This window comes from Salminus brasiliensis, chromosome 11 (assembly GCF_030463535.1).
Source record: "Salminus brasiliensis chromosome 11, fSalBra1.hap2, whole genome shotgun sequence".
NCBI lineage: Eukaryota > Metazoa > Chordata > Actinopteri > Characiformes > Bryconidae > Salminus > Salminus brasiliensis.
Genome location: NC_132888.1, coordinates 19,292,098 through 19,310,942, shown reverse-complemented (window position 1 = coordinate 19,310,942; position 18,845 = coordinate 19,292,098). Strand labels below are relative to the sequence as shown.

Here is an 18,845-nt window from a genome sequence, read left to right as displayed (position 1 = left end):
ATATAAACGAAAATATATAAACGAGATCGGTATAGATCACTATATAAAAATATGATATCTACGTTCTTTTATTAGGAATAATGTAAGATACTGTGGCATTTTATGCGGCAAAGGTGAACCTTTAGCTATATTTAATGTGTTTAAAATTGTAATTTGTGCAGATTTTAAGTTCGATTCAGTTGCATTCGGTTCATTTGTTGGAAGATAAGGTTCAAAAGAACCGATTCGTTTACGACTCAGACATTGTTAAATAACTAGGAGCTGCGGTTGGGGGGAAGTTTAGAGTCGTCGTGATGGCACTAGAAATGTTTGAGAAGGAGCGCACCTTAAAAATGCGCAAAAAGCTGATCGGGTATGTTTAAAAGGCTGATTTTTGCTGTTAATCTATATCTAGGTGTTCTTCGAAATTGCACTAGGATGACTTCTGGTCTCGGTCTGCTCTGTGTCTCTGCTTACATTATAGGCACTCATGCCGGCTGTTTTTCTCTCATGACCCAGTGAAAATAGTGAGAGCGCGGGGACAGTATCTGTATGACGAGAATGGGACACAGTACTTGGACTGCATAAGCAATGTGCAGCACGGTGAGTGACTGTAATAACACGTATCTCCCATTTCTGCACTACTCTGCAGACTCACCAACAGATGGGACAACTGCTTTACTGTTGAAAACATCTATCGCACATAAACTCACCGAACACTTTATTAGGAAGACCTGTACACTTGTTCATTCATGCGATTATCTAATCAGCCAGTGTATGTTCAGCAGAGCAGTATACAGAATCAGATAAGTGCAGATAAGGGCCAGCAGCGTCAGCTAAAGCTCCCACTATCTTTTACAGTCACGTGCGTTTACTGGGTGAAACGTCCCTGATGCGCCCAGTCGGGGGTCTCGTCAGACTCGGAGCAGGTTAATGTCTAGAAGTTGTCTGATATCGGTGCAGTGAAAGTAGAAGAAACTAGCCCTAGACACTAGCAAATCTAGAAACTAGGAGGACACTTCATGGGTGCAGGACTTCTATTTCTACTGAAGAACTGTGACAACAGTCCTATCAGGAAAAGGAAAGTTGGGCTGATCATAGCAGCCTTCATTTTCATTAGATTTTGCTCCCATTAAAGCAAGATATTACAAATATACCACAAATGTCAAAATGGAAAAAAAAAACAACAAAACTCTATTTTACAGTCTCAAGAATAGATTACTACATTTTGTTGCCATACCTGGATATTTTTTATTAGCAATAGACCTAAAGTAGTAATGAGTAAAAAAACATAATGAGTAAAAATGTGATCTCAGTGAATTTGAGTGCCAGGCAGACAGGTTTGAGTATTTTTCCCGAATTTCCTGAGTTTATTTTAGTTCAGTTCATTTTTAGAACGTCTACATATATGAGGTAGATTACATGTTAATGACATGGTGACACTGTGAACACAGCACTTCAGAGTTGTTGGTGTGACGTGGTCCCATGTAAAGAAACCTACTAACTGGAACCAGGGGCTGTGATGTCCACAACACAAATACAACCATTTTATTTACTATCCAAAACCACCAGTAAACCTATTATAGAGAATACAGATGATTTGTAAAACGGTAGTAAATATGAGAAAATATTTAAATATCTCAAAACAATCGTAAAAGAATTTCTGTTCATATCCATGGATTTGAGAGTTTTACACCAAAACACTACTGGGGAAGACGTAAAAGGGTAATTGCAGGCAACCAGGCCCCTAAAATATTATAACCATGCTCGATCATATGGATACTAAACTAGTTTGTTGTATTTTATTTTGTTCTTTTTTAATATTCTGTGAACCACCTTTAATTTAAAGTAGTTGTTCCATATAAAATCTTACTTTTTACAATAAGATTATTATTGTCTTGTGTATCTTGCAGTGGGCCACTGCCATCCTGCTGTCACTCAGGCTGCTGTTGCTCAGATGGAGCTTCTTAATGCAAACACCAGATTCCTCCACGACAACATAGTGCACTACGCAGACCGGCTCGCAGCCACTCTGCCCAAAAAGCTCTGCGTCTTTTACTTCGTCAACTCCGGGTAAGTACCTCACTGTTAGATATTGCAGTGTTGTTATGAAGTAGGCAGCAGTGTGTCTCATGTGCCTGTCTCTCTGCTCCTGAAGCTCTGAAGCGAATGATCTTGCCTTGCGATTGGCCCGTCAGTATACTCGAAACGAGGACGTTGTAGTTCTAGACCAGTAAGGATTCCAGTTCTTACAATGTTATATTCTCATATTTGCCACTTCTGTATGTATTGCCTTTGAGTCAGTATTGCCCTTCTTCTCCTCTCAAGTGCGTATCACGGGCATCTTACCAGTCTTATCGACATAAGTCCTTACAAGTTCCGGAAGTTGGAAGGCCAAAAAGAGTGGGTTCATGTGGTGTGTAAGAATCACAAACTACACAAGTTTTTCCAGCCTCTCATCGTCGCTCTTGTCCACCGTATATGCACTGCTTTGTGTACACTCAGGCACCCATCCCTGACACCTACAGAGGCCTTTACCGGCAGGACCACCCTGATCCAGCCCAGGCCTACGCAGACACTGTGAAGAATCTTATTGATGAAGTGCATGGCAAAGGACGTAAGGTCTGCCTTATTAAAGTTATTAAAGAGACAATTTTGGGAAAGGAGATTTATCATTGGGTTTATCCCTCTGCAATTTACAGTTCTTTACCTCTTTGTTTACAGATTTCCTCTTTCTTTGTGGAGTCCCTACCCAGTGTTGGTGGGCAGATCATCTTTCCGCCTGGCTACTTTCCAAAGGTTGCAGAGTAAGTGCTGTCTAGTGGCACAATTGTTTCTTGGTAAGATGTTAAAAACTCATAATTAAGGAGGGTGTGGTGATTCCAATATTACTTAATTGGAAAGAAGGCATGTACACATTGGCATTAATGGCTTTTGGCAGATGCTTATACCAAGAGTGACTTGTACATGTACAGTTATCTGATTTCTGCATTGATTCCTAATTAAATGTGGCCATATTCACCCTGAAATCATTATTCTCCCTCCACCATGCTTCACAGTTTAGGTTTTGGTGGGGTTGTGCAGTGTTTTTTCATCCAAACATAGCGTTGTGAATTCAATGCTGTGAGTTCCACTTTTCTTATCTATTCATAGAATAGAGCCAGGTGGTCTTGGGACTGGCATCTTGAGAAGAACAGATTTTTCAGTAACCAGGCCTTTGAATCTTTGAACCTTCATCACAAAAATATTTGAAGTGTTTCAGTAGTACAGGATTTACCCCGCTGTAACTTGCATCTCTAGGCTCTGAAGGGAGGTCAAGTCAACATGTGGAATGCTGTATTACTTGATGGGCTCACTGAAAATGTGTTTTATCTGCAGGTATGTTCGAGCTGCAGGAGGAGTGTTTGTAGCTGATGAAGTTCAGACTGGCTTTGGTCGTGTAGGAAGCCACTTTTGGGCCTTTCAGCTCCAAGGAGAAGATTTCTGTCCTGACATTGTAACTATGGGCAAACCCATGGGTAATGGGCACCCGCTGGCATGTGTGGTCACCACGGAGGAGATAGCTGGTGCCTTTACAGCCAATGGAGTAGAGTACTTCAACACTGTGAGATATTATATAGTTTTGTTTTAAAACTTTGCACAGAGATGATGCGTTTCTTCATGTTTTAATGTCTGTGATTAATAAGAGGAATGTAGGAACTCCTGAGTGACACAGCAGTCTAAACGTTCTAACTAGTGGGTGGGAATAGAGAATGATTGGAAAGACTAATTTGAGCAAATAAATTAGAAAAAAAAGTGTGTAGGGATGAATTTGCATCTGCTTTTGATGCAGTTTGGTGGGAACCCCGTGTCGTGTGCAATTGGCCTGGCGGTGTTGGATGTGATTGAGAAGGAGGACCTGAGAGGGAATGCAGTTAGTGTTGGCAATCACCTGAAGGAGCTCCTCAAACAGCTTCAAGCCAAGTACTCCATCATTGGAGATGTGCGGTGAGTGTATGATGAGGAGGACCACGACTGACCAATTGTGCAATCTCATTTTAGTGATCTGGTGACTAGGCATTCCATGGTCCTGTATATTATAGAGGGGTCGAGGGATGATGAGGGTCTTACACATACAGTATAACTCCATCTATTTATTTATTTATTTTTTTAACTATAGTTCAGTACTGTGCAGTACAGTCACATAAGCAACTTTCTTATCATGGCAGTATGTGCTTTTCCTTATATTATATATATCTTATATATATTATATATATCATTAATACATTATTTTCTAAATGGTTAAATACAAATGCTAAAAAAGCTTTTTCTTCAAACAAAATGAACAGCCATTGCAAATTAAGGGACATAGAGTAAAATGTAAGAATGAAGTCTTGATTTTAAAAATCTTTTGAGCCAGCTAGTATACAAAGTTTCGGTTCCAGATTTCTTTGTTTTCTTTCTCTGGTTCTACATTTTCCACTGACCCCAGATGTAGTCAGTCAGCCAAGACATGTTTGTTTGAAAATTTGTTTAGTTTTAAACTGGAGCTACATTTGCTAAGAAACACACAAAGTCAAAAATCACCCAAACTTTTCTGTAAGTTTATCAAGTAGAAGTAATGAACAGAACAGGAAATGAGAACCTGGTTAATGTAGATAAAATAAGAACTAATAGATATATATGCCCACAGACCTCCTAACCTTTGCAAACTGCATGAAGGTTTTTATTAAGGTTAAGCCAACAGGTTTACAGCACAGTATGACTTGCTGTGAATTATAAGTGGAATGCTAGGGGAAGCTATTTACGACAACATACAGTGTTTTTTGCACACAGCCTAATTTGAGTCCCCTTTACATGCAGGCACACACAGCTACTGAAGCAAAATGTGGACACCAACTGTAGCTTGTATGATTGACTACATCTGATATTATTGGAAAATTGAGTACATCTGTACATTGGTGCCTATATAATTAAATAAAAAATACACTTACACATGAAATACTGGACTATCCTGGTGAATATGAGATGACCCATAAGTGTTCTTGTGTGACATTGTGTGGCAGAACTTTCTATTTTAATGAGGACAGTTGTGCTCTTCCTCCTCTGCAGTGGTGCAGGGCTGTTTGTGGGGATTGAACTGGTTAAAGACAGAGTGGCTTTAACACCTGCAACAGAGGAGGCAGCTCTGCTCATTAGGAGGTGAGAAACACTATGACATGCTGAGTCGAGGTGGGCGTTTATTAACGCTTACTCAGAATTTACACCAATCTGAACATCTTTGCTGTCACTCGGTTCCCCTCAGGATGAAAGAGAAGCATATATGCTTGAGCACCGATGGACCATGGGAGAATGTTGTCAAATTCAAGCCCCCCATGTGCTTCAGTATGGAGGACGCAGAAAGAGTCACTAAGCAAATCGACCACTTTCTCAGAGGTCAGAAACCTGCCAATACTGTTTAACTGACGTACAATCACACATTATATATAATTGTAAATGTAAAATGTCATAACAAAGGTTTATGAGACTAACTTTTGGACTTTGGGACTTTTACAGAACTTGAGGATACCTCCCAACAGAAACAATGATGATTACTTGCAAAATTAGGAAACAAGAAAGCTGGGCACACCTTTATCTGCATTTCATTGAATCATTAAGGTTTTTTTAACATATAAGTGACAAAGTAACAGCTCTGCTGCCTTTAGCGAATAATGTAGCCAGAAATTGGTGCAAGTACAACCGTTACAACTTATCTATAGGCTGGGTTAGTTGTAACAGACTGATGCACTACTTAATGCAAATGATGTTAACACAATACATTCACATATCAGCCTGTATACTCTGATCAGCCATAAACAGGTAAAGTGAAAAACATTGATTATACTCATGTACAGTGTCACCTGTCAAGGGGTGGATATTTTAGGCAGGAAGTAAACAGTTAGTTCTTGAAGGTGAAAAAGTTAAAATCAGGAAAAATGGTCAAGCATAAGGATCTGAGATACTTTGACAAGAACCAAGCTGTGAAGGCTTGCAACTGGGTCAGAGCATCTCCAAAACATCAGGCAGGACTTGTGGGGTGTTCCCAGCCAGACAACCGGTAATCTGACGTCAGGGTCATGGGCACCTGTGGCTCATTGATGCGATCCATGGTGGTCCCACCTCACCACTTATAGGACTTGAAGCTAATGTCTTGGTGCCAGGTATTACAGGAAACTATCAAACATGCCAAGTCATTTTTGACCACAGTAAATTGAACAATTGAATAACATGTTGTTATGTTTCTATGTTTGAATCTATTTTAGAAAATGTAACTATTTTACATAAATATGAGATTGACCTACAGACTTTCACTGTTTAGGTTAGGCTAGTTTGGGAGGTTTCGTTGTAACACTTGAACCTAACCCTGCCTTGTGGAGACTGTACTTTAGCCTGGGTAGTCCCTAGGCATTGTTTGCTTCGCCCTATTGCATGATGAGGCATGCCGTCACCAACCAGGGATAATAATAATATAGAAAGTAATACAGGGCTGAATTGTGTAACTTCTGCACACACACACACACACACCTCAGTGTTTAGTTCAACTAAACATGTCTGTTTATTGGATTGGGAAAGAACGTTTTCCTTAATTCACCAAACCATTTCAATAGTATAATTATTTTTTTAATTCACAAGTTTGTAAAGTGACACATGTGGAATTTATATGCAATTTTGTATTAACCAGAGAAATGAGGAAATGAGAACTTGGCAAATGTGAATTAAAGATGAATACAAATCAATTAAAAATGAAAATAATTAAAAAATGGAAAATGTAGAGTATATACACTAGGAATGTTATGTTTGCAGAAAGGCTGGAAGCAAGTGTAATATGTACAAGTTTACAAAGACATTTTATACATTTTTACTTCTCTGCTATATGAAATTATCATGCTAATGATTTCATTTTAATATATATCATTACACATTTCCTGTGTTTTTAATGCCTTTGATGAGCAAAATCCTTCCCATGTAATACTGCAATATGCATATCTGTCCTCAGGGCAGTAAACAGTTTATACTGCACCTCATGCCTTTTTTTTATTGCATTTTAGATTTATAGCATCTACTTCATTGACATTGCAGCAGATATGATCTTCTGTGGTTCCTTAGTTTCTTCACAGGAATTGCAGTTGTTTTTTCACGCTTGGTGCAGTTCATAATCCTTCATACAAAACAGTCTTGTGTGGAATCTGGAACCTGTAAACAAAAAATGGTTAATATTTATACCTTCAAACCTTCATTGTTGTGCCCCACATGTATTTTCTACTATATGTGCCATACAAATAAAATATAACAATTGCATAGGACATGGTTTGTCATTGTTATGATTATTGTAATTATAAATGGACACTCATTACATACTCATACATTATCAGATCTTATACATGGAACAATCTTTCTGCATCTATTTTCTGTGTTTTAGTGCACAATTTAACATTGGAGAAATATTATATATATTATATATATTTTTTTGGATATGCCACATTTTGTTTTAGTTTGCTTATATGTGCAGAGTTGTTCTCTGTAGAGGATTTACAGATACATTAGAGTAGAGGATACATTTTCCTAGGGATAAACAAACCTGCTACTACTATAGTAGATGTTTATTATAATAATAATAATAATAATAATAATAACAGTTAAAAGAACTGTCATTTCTCTCTCTTTACTAACCAGGACTGAAAAAGCTGAAAAAGTTATACTTAAGTGAATGTATGGGTAGTCTGTCAGTCCTTTACTATAAAGCTAGATAGATAAATAGAGACATGGACAGATACACTTTATTTTCCGTACACCCAGAAATTTGTCCTCACAGAAGCTCCAACAGACACATCATATATAAGATGCAACACATACGACACATGTAAGAAACAATGACAACTGCAGACCATGAGAAGCAGCAGGATAGTTGCACAGTCCACGTGTGCATGTGAGTATTATGAAAGTATAGTCAAAGTCCATTTTATAGGGGGGTGTGTGCGCTCGTGCTCTTCTCTGTTGGTTCAGCAGTGTTCCAGTGAGAAACAACATGTACATATTCTTTCTGCAGTTTGATACGCTGAAGCAGGGTAGAGGTTGGCGCTCCTCATTTAGGGCATGGGGTGTCCAGGGCAACAAGTCAACCTAATGGTCTGTTTGGTGCAGGCATTTATGAAGGAGTCTTCCACAGAGTGACCCACCTCCTCAAAGCAAATTCCCAGAAGCCACAGCCACGTTTTTTTATCCCCCAAGTTTTCCTTTGATTGTATGTGGATGGACAGGAGGAGTATGAGCATGGGTAAGTTTCAGCTAATTTGAATGTGGTTACATTTACATATGTTTAATATGCACAAGAATTTGACTAACCAGAGATAAAAAAAAAGAAAAAGTCTCCTGGCTTTTGAAATGAACAACGCTCTCAAAAGAGACACTGTTCTTTGTGGCATGGATTGTACAATTCCCGCAGGTTTTTTCAGGAGCACTGTCATGCTGTAAATTTCCCAATCCCTAAGCTGTTCTATTGGATTCAGATCCGTCATCGCCATGCTGTAAATAGCCATTAGAAGATGGGTCAGTTGTGGTCATAAAGGGATGCACACGGTCAGCAACAGTGTGAAAAATATTCCTCACACTATTCCACCACCTCCACCAGCCTGGACTTGTTGACACAAGGCTGGTTAAGAAAAAAAAATAAGAAATTGAGATTCCTCAGAACAGACTACATTTCTCCAGTCTTCAACTGTCCACTTCTCCTGCTGTAGCCCATGTGACATGAGATGCTTTTAGGCTCACCACAATTATACAGAGTTGTTATCTGTTTACTGTACACTTTCTGCCTGCCTTTCGAACCAGTCTGGTCATTCTTCGTTAACCTCTCATCAACAAGGTGTTTTCATTCACAAAACTGCCGCTCATTATTCCACCATTCTGAGTAAACTCTAGAGTCCATTGTGCTGAAAATTGCAGAGGATCAACGGTTCTAGAAATGCTCAAACCAGCCTGTCCAGCACCAACAATCATGCCAAGCTCAAAATAACTGAGGTCACCTCCCCCCATTCCCATTCTGACAGTTGATGTAAACATTACCTGAAGCTGATGTCTCCTATCTGCACAACTATGCATTGCTGTCACACGATTGGCTAATCAGGTAACTGCATTAATTTAAGTCTGCCAGAGTTGTGCCTATCCTAAAAAAAAACAACTCTGGACAACTTGGATCGGCAACTACAGACCCATCTCTCTTCTCTCTTTCCTCTCAAAGATTCTCGAACGTTCTGTCTACAACCAATTGTCTCTCTTTCTCACTCTGAACAATCTTCAGGACCCTAACCAGTCTGGCTTCAAAGCTGCACACTCTACTGAAACTGCTCTTATTGCAGTTACAGAGAAGCTCCATGCAGCTAAAGCTGCCAGACTGTCCTCGGTTCTGATCCTTCTTGACCTCTCCGCAGCTTTTGACACAGTGGACCACAAGATCCCCCTGTCTATCCTTGCCAGCCTTGGAATTACCGGCTCTGCATGGCAATGGTTTGCATCATACCTGCAGGGACGCTCATACCAGGTAACATGGCAGGGCGACACGTCCACTCCTTGTAGTCTCTCCACTGGCGTTCCACAAGGCTCGGTTCTTGGTCCTCTTCTTTTCTCACTCTACACTAGCTCTCTTGGTAAAGTGATATCCTCCCATGGATTCTCTTACCACTGTTACGCCGATGACACTCAACTCATGCTCTCTTTCCCACCGCCTGAAACACATGTCTCTGCCCGCATCTCAGCATGCCTCGCCGACGTCTCTTCTTGGATGGCGGCTCACCACCTCAAACTCAACCCCAGCAATACGGAGCTGCTGTACATCCCAGGAACTGCTGGACCAAAAAACGACCTTGCCATCACCTTTGAGAACTCACTGGTCACTCCTTCTACAGAAGCTCGAAGCCTTGGTGTAGTCATGGATGATCAGTTATCTTTCTCAAGTCGGTCCTGCAGATTTCTCCTGTACAACATCCGGAGAATTCGACCCTTCTTCTCTAGAGAGGCCGCCCAGGTGCTTGTTCAGTCTCTCGTTACTTCAAGACTTGACTACTGCAACTCTCTTCTGGCTGGTCTCCCTCTGCGCACCATCCGGCCCCTGCAACTCATCCAGAATGCAGCGGCACGGGTCGTCTTCAATGTCCCTAAATTCAGCCATGTCTCTCCACTGCTGCGTTCTCTTCACTGGCGTCTTGTAGCTGCTTCCCACATCAGATTTAAAACCCTGACGCTGGCCTACAAAGCCAAGAACGGACCACCTCCTCCGTACTTGATGGCAATGGTCAATAGCCGATCTGCACCGAGAGCCCTTTGAGGTTCAAGTACGGCTCGGCTCGACCCGCCATCCCTCAAAATCTGCGGAAGACAAGCGTACAGGCTTTTTTCTGTCCTGCACCAAAGTGGTGGAACGGACTTCCCCTGGGTGTCCGAACAGCAGAGTCGCTTGCTGTCTTCAAACGCAGACTGAAGACCCACCTCTTCAGAGAGTACTTTAGAGTACTATGGTCACCTTATTGTCTTGTGTTTAATAGTGTCTAAAGCTTAGAGGTATCCTTTGAATTATTGGTCTATTCTAACTAGCTGAGGTTTTTCTTGGATAAATAGCAAAGCACTTTGTAAGTCGCTCTGGATAAGAACGTCTGCTAAATGCCGTAAATGTAAATTAATTAGTAGGTCTGCAGGCATTCCTAATAAAGTGCTTGGTGATGACATGCATTCTGTCTTTTTTTCCCTGTGTCTCAGATAAGGACGTGATAACTTACCAGTATGTTGTGTGAGATCAAGCCAGAGTTGATTGGTACGCCACTCTTTCTGAGTTTTTCATAACCCGCTTTCTCCACAACTAGCAGCCTGAGAGGAGTGTCTCCTTTCTTGATGATCCTCAGCACCTCTTCAAAGTGCTCCTCCTCCACATTCTGCCCGTTCACCTCCACAATCACGTCCCCCTCCCACAGGCCTGCTCGCTCTCCAGCACGCCCTGCCACCACCTACCGGACAAAAGAAGGACATCTCACTCTGTTCCAACAGGAGAGGATCCACATGGGTTCACTGCAGGAAGCAAACGGCTTAACATTGCTTAGAAACCACAAGAAAATAGAGGAGAACCTGGCTGATGTAAGTCCCAGCCTTGTTCTGGACGCAAGCCAGGTTGAAGCCAAATCCTGTGCCCTCTTTGTGGAGGACACACAGTCGAGGACACGGCGAGTTTGCATGCATGTCTTTGCGTGGCAGAGTAAGCTCAGGAAAACGCTCTTTCTTTGGGATGGTTTGATCATACAACAGCAATGGAGAGAAACCAAGCTGTGGAGGACAAAACCAGAGCAATTCAAAGTTAATCTAAGCAGATCACACGACAGACAGATGTAGTCTAGAAAAAACACAGATAGATATACTGTAGCTGTCCCATTTCAGCTTAAACACATTAGGTTTGAGTGTATTTCTTAGGATAGGTTACAGGACTGCATGCACAGGTGTTGCACAAGCAGCTACCAGATCCATTTGGGAACCAAATGCTGACTATATTAACCCTGAATTTATTTTTAGGATTTATTTTTAAGATATCTTTCATTAACCATTGTGAATTATTCACAATCATACTATGACTTATTCAGTAACCACAATGAATTAGGTCCTGAATTATTTATAGTGGATACTAAAAAATGTATAGTGAAAACTAAATAATATATAACGCTTATACTGGATCCACAATGAATTATTTAGCGATGACTATAAATGATTATTATTATAATTTAGTAACTGCTATGAATTATGGAGCATCCACTATGAATTATGAGGTATCCACTACAATTTGTTTAGCATTCCCCATTATTATTATTATCCATTGTAAATTATTTTAGTAGCCACTATGAATTATTCAGTATCTACTATGAAACTAATATGTACCTTATGTGGGCCTTTGAGGGCAAGGAGTTTGGACCCACATACTGGCCTTTAGGCTTCAAAAGGGTTAAAGCATTGGCTTTGAATATAGCCCAAGCACACATTAAATGTATTTGCATAGATAGATGGTTAAGGATTTGATAATTGATAATTGACCCAACCCCTGATTAAAAATGCACTGCAGAGTTTACACATTTTAGGTCTAAACTGTTGTTTTGGTCTATACTTTGTGTAGTATAGTAATATGGTGAAGGAGAACTCATCTGACCAGATCACAGCATCTCTGCATCTGTTTAGACCAGTGTCTGTGGTTTTAGACCACAGAACTTTCAACTCTCAGTGTATTTGTCTTTGTAATGAGGGTTTTATGCTCTGCAGCACTACTATACAATCCCATTTCGTGTAGCTGTGGATGGACTGTTCCTTCTGACAGGCTGATCATGTTCTAACATTCTCAGTCATTTGAGGAACAGCTGCTCTTTTGTTTTTTCTCACATATCGCACTAAGGAACCACCATGACTCATTGAATATGTGCTTGCAACCACCATTTCCCACAGCTCTAATTGCAGATGTTCCTATTGAAACACCAGCCAGTTAAGCAGTCTTTGTTACTGACGCTTCTGCCATCTGTGCTTGTACAACAAAGCCACTCTCAAAGTCACTTTCTTCACTTTCACTTTCACGATCTTTTCATTTTCCCATCTTGATGTAAAATCAAGGTGAGCTGGGTCTGCTCAGTATGTTTGTTTATGTTTATATAACACATATGGGACTGTATGTGAGCGCACACCTGTGTGTAGTAGTCTCTACCCTGAATGGAGATGGTAGTCAGTGTGACCTGCTGGCCGCTTTGCCGTATTCTGTTGACAATGTCCTCATGCTCTGTGTTCTCCACCTGCTCTCCATTGACTGCCAGCAGCAGATCCCCATCCTCCATTCCTGCCAACTCCGCTGGGCTGTGAGGGTCCACCTCCCGCATGAGGTGAGCTACAAAACACAGCACACTTCATCACACTTGAAACAACTTCAAGTGTATTTACTATCCAAAGGTTTCTTGAAGTCTAGGTTGCCTTAAAACATACTGCATGTCCCTCCCTGCAATAAATGGGTTCTTAGAACTACAATAAAATAATGACTCAGGCATCTAAAAACCAGAGAGTGTTTCTGACTTTCTGTTATGTAGTTTTTAGAGGCATTAATCTCTTTAGACGTCTGGATCCCATCTCCACCATGCTCTTAAAAAAAGTGGTACAAATGGCTCTGTAAGTGATGGCATAGAAAAACACTTGGTTCCAGAAAAAGATGAAGAAGAACATTTTAAAGGTCCAAAGGTTACTCTTACATCTCTATTACAAACATGGTTCTTTATTAGGCCAAAGTGGCTCTTTTTGGCGTCACTCAAAGAACCATTTGTAGTACCTTTATTTTTAAAACTGAGCAATCCTGACTCCAAACCTCAATGACTGAATGTCAAAGTCTGAATGACTTTGTTTACATCTTACCTACTAAACCCTTTCACAAGTACAGTCACAGCCAGCTTTGATTCCTTAGATCTGTACTAACCTTCCCACAACATACTGCGCATCCCTAAAATGCAGAAATGTTCTGTTCCACCCTATATGCTGTAGAAGTTGCAGAAAAAGACTTCATTCTGGGCAAACTATTACAGGTAGCCAGAATTTATTAAATCAGTATTATTCTCCTTTAAAACTGCTAAACAAAATCAGCAGCAGTGGTGAATGAAGACTGCTGTGTCATTTTACCATCAGGGAAGCTTTTTACAAAATATATGACTACCGACATATTGCTATGAGAATGTAAATTTTGAACACTGTATGCGAACATGTATATAAAATTAGTGTTTTTGTGTTTCTTAATAAAATACTGTGATGCTGTCAGTGTGCACGGTAAACAATATAATTCACTTCATCAAGCAAGAAGCATTGCTGAATGGCAAGAAGACAATCTTTACAATAACAGTTCCTAGATGGTTCTTGGCTTTGGTGTACGGCTAATAATGAAGCCTTGGTTGGCGCAGAACCTTTTCTTTATGTGTAGATATTTTGGTAACTTTATTTTTAAAGAGGTTTAAACATTATTCACCCTTGCGCATCTCCTTTACGGTTCATATGGTACTCTAAAGGTACTCAAGTGGTTCTTCTATGGTATCTCTACAAAGAACCATGTTTAGCACCTTTCATTTTACGAGTGTGTAAGGGTGGGCTGCAGCTGTCTCACCGATACGCCCTGAAGACAGCTTCTCCTGGCGTAACAGAAAGCCGTAGCCCTGTGGGCCCTGGACAAGGTGCAGGGTTTTCGGCCTGTGGGGCAGGTTGTGAACACTGGCAAACGCAGGGAGAATGGGCAGCCTTCGGCGGGCATAGCTCGCTTCACTCCTACTGTCTATCACCATGATGGTCACATATTCACCACTCTTCTTCACCTGGGAGCAATAAACACAAGCACACAGTGAGGGTTAAAGAGAAGGTTTGACAAAAATGGAAGTATCTTGAGAAGTGTTACAGACTTAAATGCCAAACAACCATTTTGGCCAACGCAGAATGTGTGAGTGTGGAGACCATGGCCCCGTTCATCCAGAGCAGCCGATCTCCCGGCTGAACTCCAGCTTTCTCTGCTGGGCCTTCACCCACTGGATTCACGTAATACTTCCCTCTCTCACCTGCACACACACACATAAAGCAGATTTTTTCAATATGGCAAATCATTGAGCCCTAATATACACAATGTAAAAGCTCTAAATCAAGGTTATTCCAAGGACTGTACATCCAAACCAAGAACTATTTGAGAAGCTTTATTTTAAAATGTTCCCGCAATACAGCTAAACGAATTTACCTTCAATGGGGACTATGCTGAGGCCCAGGCCCAAGCCTGGTGCTCTGCTGATGTGGCACAACCGTGGGCGAGCACACTCTTCTCCTCTGTGAGCCCTGGCCAGAGCCATGAGATCCATTCCCTCTGACATAGCCAGCTCATAATCCTCAGCCCTTAGCACCAGCAGACACAGCTGCAGGCCAGATGCCTGCACCTTCAGCACCACCTGCCAATCAGATGACAGCAGAGCTTATGGACACTGCTCAAGGTGCAGGGTTTTCGGCCTGTGGGGCAGGTTGTGAACACTGGCAAACGCTGAAAGAATGGGCAGCCTTTGGCGGGCATAGCTCACTTCACTTCTGCTCTCGATCTGTGCAAAGAGGTGGGCTCCCAGGTGGTGCAGCCAACTAAGTGCTGATCTACAGTGATGCCACAGCATCTAATCTTATCTTATCTAAAACTCCATGCCATAAGCCAAGAGCACTGTATCCCTTTCTCAGAGCAGCCATCCATGCTGCGTTTAACATCCACCATTTACCTCAGAGACTGCAGTGACTTTAACATTCATGACTTTGCTGTGTAGGACGCAGTGAGGGAATGTAGGCCACCTTGAGAACATGGAGAGCTTAGAGGTACTTGTGGTGTTCATTGTCCTTCACATTTCTGTTAAGAAGTAGGTCTGTACCTTTTCATACTCCTGATTGTCCACAAAGTCCTCATTGACCTCTAGGACGTGATCTCCGTCCCTCAGGCCGCTGCGCTCTGCTGCACTCCACAGGGCCACCTGCTGCACCACATGACCCCTGCAGCCTCTCTCATTCCGCAGGTAGAAACCAAAGCCTTCACCTTCCTCTCGCTTCAGCAGGCATAACCGCGGGCTCACAGCCGGCTCTGAGGACAGTTCAGACAGTGTCCGTCCAGTTGGGCCTTACTGGATTGTATATATTTACAGCAAGAACACGGCGGGTACCTGTGTCATCTGAGATCACCAAGGCTGGATTGTCAATGCCCTCTTTAGGGTTGAAATTGAACTTACTGGGAAGATGAAAATGGGCAAATGTTTATATTCGGTCATTACAAACAAACTTTCCATTTCTATGAACTTAATTCTTAATCAAGACACTTACTGTGGCACTTCTGTTGCATCTGCCGGCCCTGTGAATGTAAAAATACACTCTGATTCAAAAGCTTGCTCTCACTTGTTGTAGGAATCATTTTTTGTGATTTTGTAATATTCAATAACAACTCAATAACAATCAATAACAACTCAAAAAGTGCTGATTTAAATATACATAAGAGACCACTTTCCCTTTAATCAGCATCATTTCATTCCAGTCATTCCACTCAACATTGCATAAAGTTACCCAACAGCAATCTGAAAGACTGATGGAGAGCATGCCAAAACTGAAAGCTGTGATTGACAATCAACATTTTTTCCCCCCAAAAGTGATTTCTGAATACTCTTAAAGTTATAACATTAGTATTGTGTTGCTTACATTTCTTTGCATTATTTGAGGTCTGAAAATACTGCAGCTTTTTTGTAATTTTGAGCAGTTGACATTTTTGTAAATAAATGCTCTAAATAACTATTTCTTTCTCCTGATTTGGTTCTGCCAATAAACCAACTCGTACATAGCTCCCCCTAGCTCTAGCAATGCTCTCCACACTAGGATATATGCAAACACAGCCACCGCCTCTTTCCGAACATCGCCAGGCAGCCGTCACGTTCAGAGAAAAGCAGCTTCGCCGCACCAGCTAACAGACGCCTGCGCCAGCCACCATCCCTTTAGAACTGATGAGGGGGGGACAAGTGCCATCTACCCACCCAGAACCAGCACATCCATTTGTGCTCTCGGTTTACACGTCATTAAAATTTGCCTCTAATGTGATTAGATATGCATTAACACTTGCATTAACTGTAGACTAAGGTCTATCTCTGACCACCTCCATATACGGTTTGAGTAAACCGATCATTATCTGATCACAGTGCGTCTCGGGGGTGTTTACACCTGGCTTTTCCTGCGGACAAGTGAAATCCGAACCTGATCTGATCACCAAAAACGCATGTTAATGCCAGGCTCTTAGACCCTGCCGGAGAACTTCTTGGTACACCCAGCATCTAATCAGCATAGAAAGTGAGGTTTGCTAGAAGTTACTCTCTGTGGATTTTAAATAAAAAAAATAATAAAATGATAAACATCAAAAGACAAAATGTCAAACCAATCAGTATAGATGCTGTCACCAACGTAGCAGAAAGAAATGAAACTGAATTGAAAAATTAGAAACCGATGGAAGACCACAGGCTCAGCTGTTTAGTTTACATGGACTATTACTAATATACTATTATTATTATTATTATTATTTCGATCACCACCATCAGCTATAATAATTTATTTTATTATCCTTACCATCACACTATGATTATATGAATGATATAATATTTAATTATTATATCAGAATGTGGGAGCAGAAGAACAGGCTTATTTGGTGGTACAGTGATTTAGTTGTTTAGTAGGAGGATGGGTCCCCCTTGTGAGCCTTGGTTCATCCCAAGGTTTCTTCCTCCAGCTCTGAGGGAGCTTTTCCTTGCCACAGTTTTCTTTGGCTTGTTCACTGAGTTTTATAAAATATTTTTTGTGTTGTTGATCTTTGTGTTATTACTGGATTCCTGTGAAGCTGCTTTGCAACAGTTGTAAAAAGCTGGTAAAAAGATGGTAATGTCTGAAATATAACAGAGCAAGAAGTTGGTTCCATTCTTCACTGATATACTAGAAGTAAGAGTATTTAAAAATACTTAGAAAACTACAACTCCATCCATTTGTATTTACGTTCATCTAAATAAGTAAATGTAACTCATTAGTACACACCTGGCCACCACAAGGATGAAACCCTGTTCAGTATTCAGTATTGATCATCTATTTATCTATTAAGTCTAGAACATGCTTGTTTAAAGAGCCTTTGACATATTATAACCTCTGCATAATGTTTGGGTCTTGTAGCTGGTCAAGGCCTTCAGTATATCTGCGAATCAGTCATAATCTAAGGTAAAAGCTGACAGCTACAGTTATTATCAGAGGCCGTCCTAAGAACATTTGCTTGCTTGATAGGCTTAACAGCTAGACGTCTACCAACGCCTGAAACCCAATAGACAATTGTTTAGCACTACATTATTTATTTATTTATTTTTTGGACGGGTTTAACCTTTAACAGTATTTGAAGGTTAACCATTGTACTTTTCCATCATCCATTTACTCACATTCAGGAAAACCCTTCACCACACTCTTAAATAAAGGTGCTTCATATGGTTATTTGAGCAGTGCCACAGAAGAACCATGTTTGGACAAAAAAATAACCTTTTAAAAAGTCTAAATCAAATTAAACTTGATGTAAAGGTTACAAACGTGTTTCTCTATGGCACCACACGAAGAAGCTTTATTTTTAAGAGTTTTTTTAATGCACACACAATCATGCGATTATTATAATAATGATAACGTTAAGCATAAAGTGAAGCATCCTGACTTACGCAGAACAATCTAACATTGCAATGTAACGTCATATTCAAGTCTTTTAAAGTGCAGCGATTTGAAGTATTTTTTGTCAAAATCATTGGAGAAAGAGACCAGATCAGACTGGCTGTAGCTAAGGTTACCTGTGGTGTATCTCATGGTGCTGCTTGCCTGTGCCCCGGCTGGCTTAATGGACAGGAGACAGTGAGAAGGTTCAAGGTGCACATAAAAGCGCAAGGACTGCTCAGTCAGCTGGACTCCTCCTTTTTCCTCCACACTGGAGTTTAATGTGTAAGCTGAGGTTTATGAGGCAATATCCAAGACAACAGGTCCAGCTGCTTTTATGACATGATCTCATGTAACCGAGGGTCAAATCTCAAGAACCAAAGTAGAAGAATTACTTAAAGGGACATTCCAGCCAAAATGAAAAAGCTTACCATAACTACTACCTTAGTTATCGGTTGTAAAGACAACACCTCTGCTCATATAGTGATGCTGCAGTAGTCTAGAGCAAGAGGTTCCTGTACAGGTTCCTCTGCAGGCATTCTTCAGGAGAATTGTTTCTTTATAAAGACGGCAACAGCCGAGATAAAAAGTTATAT

At 40.8% G+C, this 18,845-nt stretch overlaps 2 protein-coding genes across 3 annotated transcripts; one reads left to right on the top strand and one right to left on the bottom strand.

The window, feature by feature from the left end:
- The first annotated feature begins 236 nt into the window (after window positions 1-236).
- On the top strand, window positions 237-7,293 carry phykpl (5-phosphohydroxy-L-lysine phospho-lyase). Of its 2 annotated transcripts, none has more exons than XM_072692105.1 (12): window positions 237-352; window positions 464-582; window positions 1,893-2,052; window positions 2,138-2,212; window positions 2,308-2,395; window positions 2,485-2,601; window positions 2,704-2,786; window positions 3,358-3,583; window positions 3,812-3,966; window positions 5,071-5,160; window positions 5,264-5,394; window positions 5,515-7,293. In XM_072692105.1, exons 1-12 carry the CDS (start codon window positions 294-296, stop codon window positions 5,544-5,546), a joined length of 1,335 nt encoding a protein of 444 aa, XP_072548206.1. In that variant the 5' UTR covers window positions 237-293; the 3' UTR covers window positions 5,547-7,293. The 2 variants fall into 2 exon arrangements, with proteins under 2 accessions (XP_072548206.1, XP_072548207.1); XM_072692106.1 differs by having other exon boundaries at window positions 245-352; window positions 499-582.
- nherf4a (NHERF family PDZ scaffold protein 4a) lies at window positions 7,159-18,417 on the bottom strand. Its single transcript, XM_072692108.1, has 11 exons — window positions 18,387-18,417; window positions 15,865-15,892; window positions 15,708-15,772; window positions 15,423-15,628; window positions 14,759-14,963; window positions 14,449-14,585; window positions 14,144-14,348; window positions 12,696-12,892; window positions 11,110-11,304; window positions 10,767-10,991; window positions 7,159-7,191 (listed from the first exon to the last, which is right to left on the bottom strand). The coding sequence occupies exons 1-11, from the start codon at window positions 18,400-18,402 to the stop codon at window positions 7,159-7,161; spliced, it is 1,512 nt and encodes a 503-aa protein (XP_072548209.1). The 5' UTR covers window positions 18,403-18,417.
- Between the last annotated feature and the right edge of the window lie 428 nt (window positions 18,418-18,845).

Bases quoted from the DNA above. Each gene is read 5' to 3' on its own strand.
- phykpl (XM_072692105.1), top strand. From the start codon at position 294: ATGGCACTAGAAATGTTTGAGAAGGAGCGCACCTTAAAAATGCGCAAA. The intron at 2,396-2,484 runs GTGTGTAAGAAT...GTGTACACTCAG, and splicing joins AAAAAGAGTGGGTTCATGTG to GCACCCATCCCTGACACCTA. The intron at 2,787-3,357 runs GTAAGTGCTGTC...TTTTATCTGCAG, and splicing joins TACTTTCCAAAGGTTGCAGA to GTATGTTCGAGCTGCAGGAG.
- nherf4a (XM_072692108.1), bottom strand. The intron at 14,964-15,422 runs GTACAGACCTAC...TCTGATTGGCAG, and splicing joins ACAATCAGGAGTATGAAAAG to GTGGTGCTGAAGGTGCAGGC. The intron at 10,992-11,109 runs GTTCTCCTCTAT...TTTGTCCGGTAG, and splicing joins CTGGGACTTACATCAGCCAG to GTGGTGGCAGGGCGTGCTGG.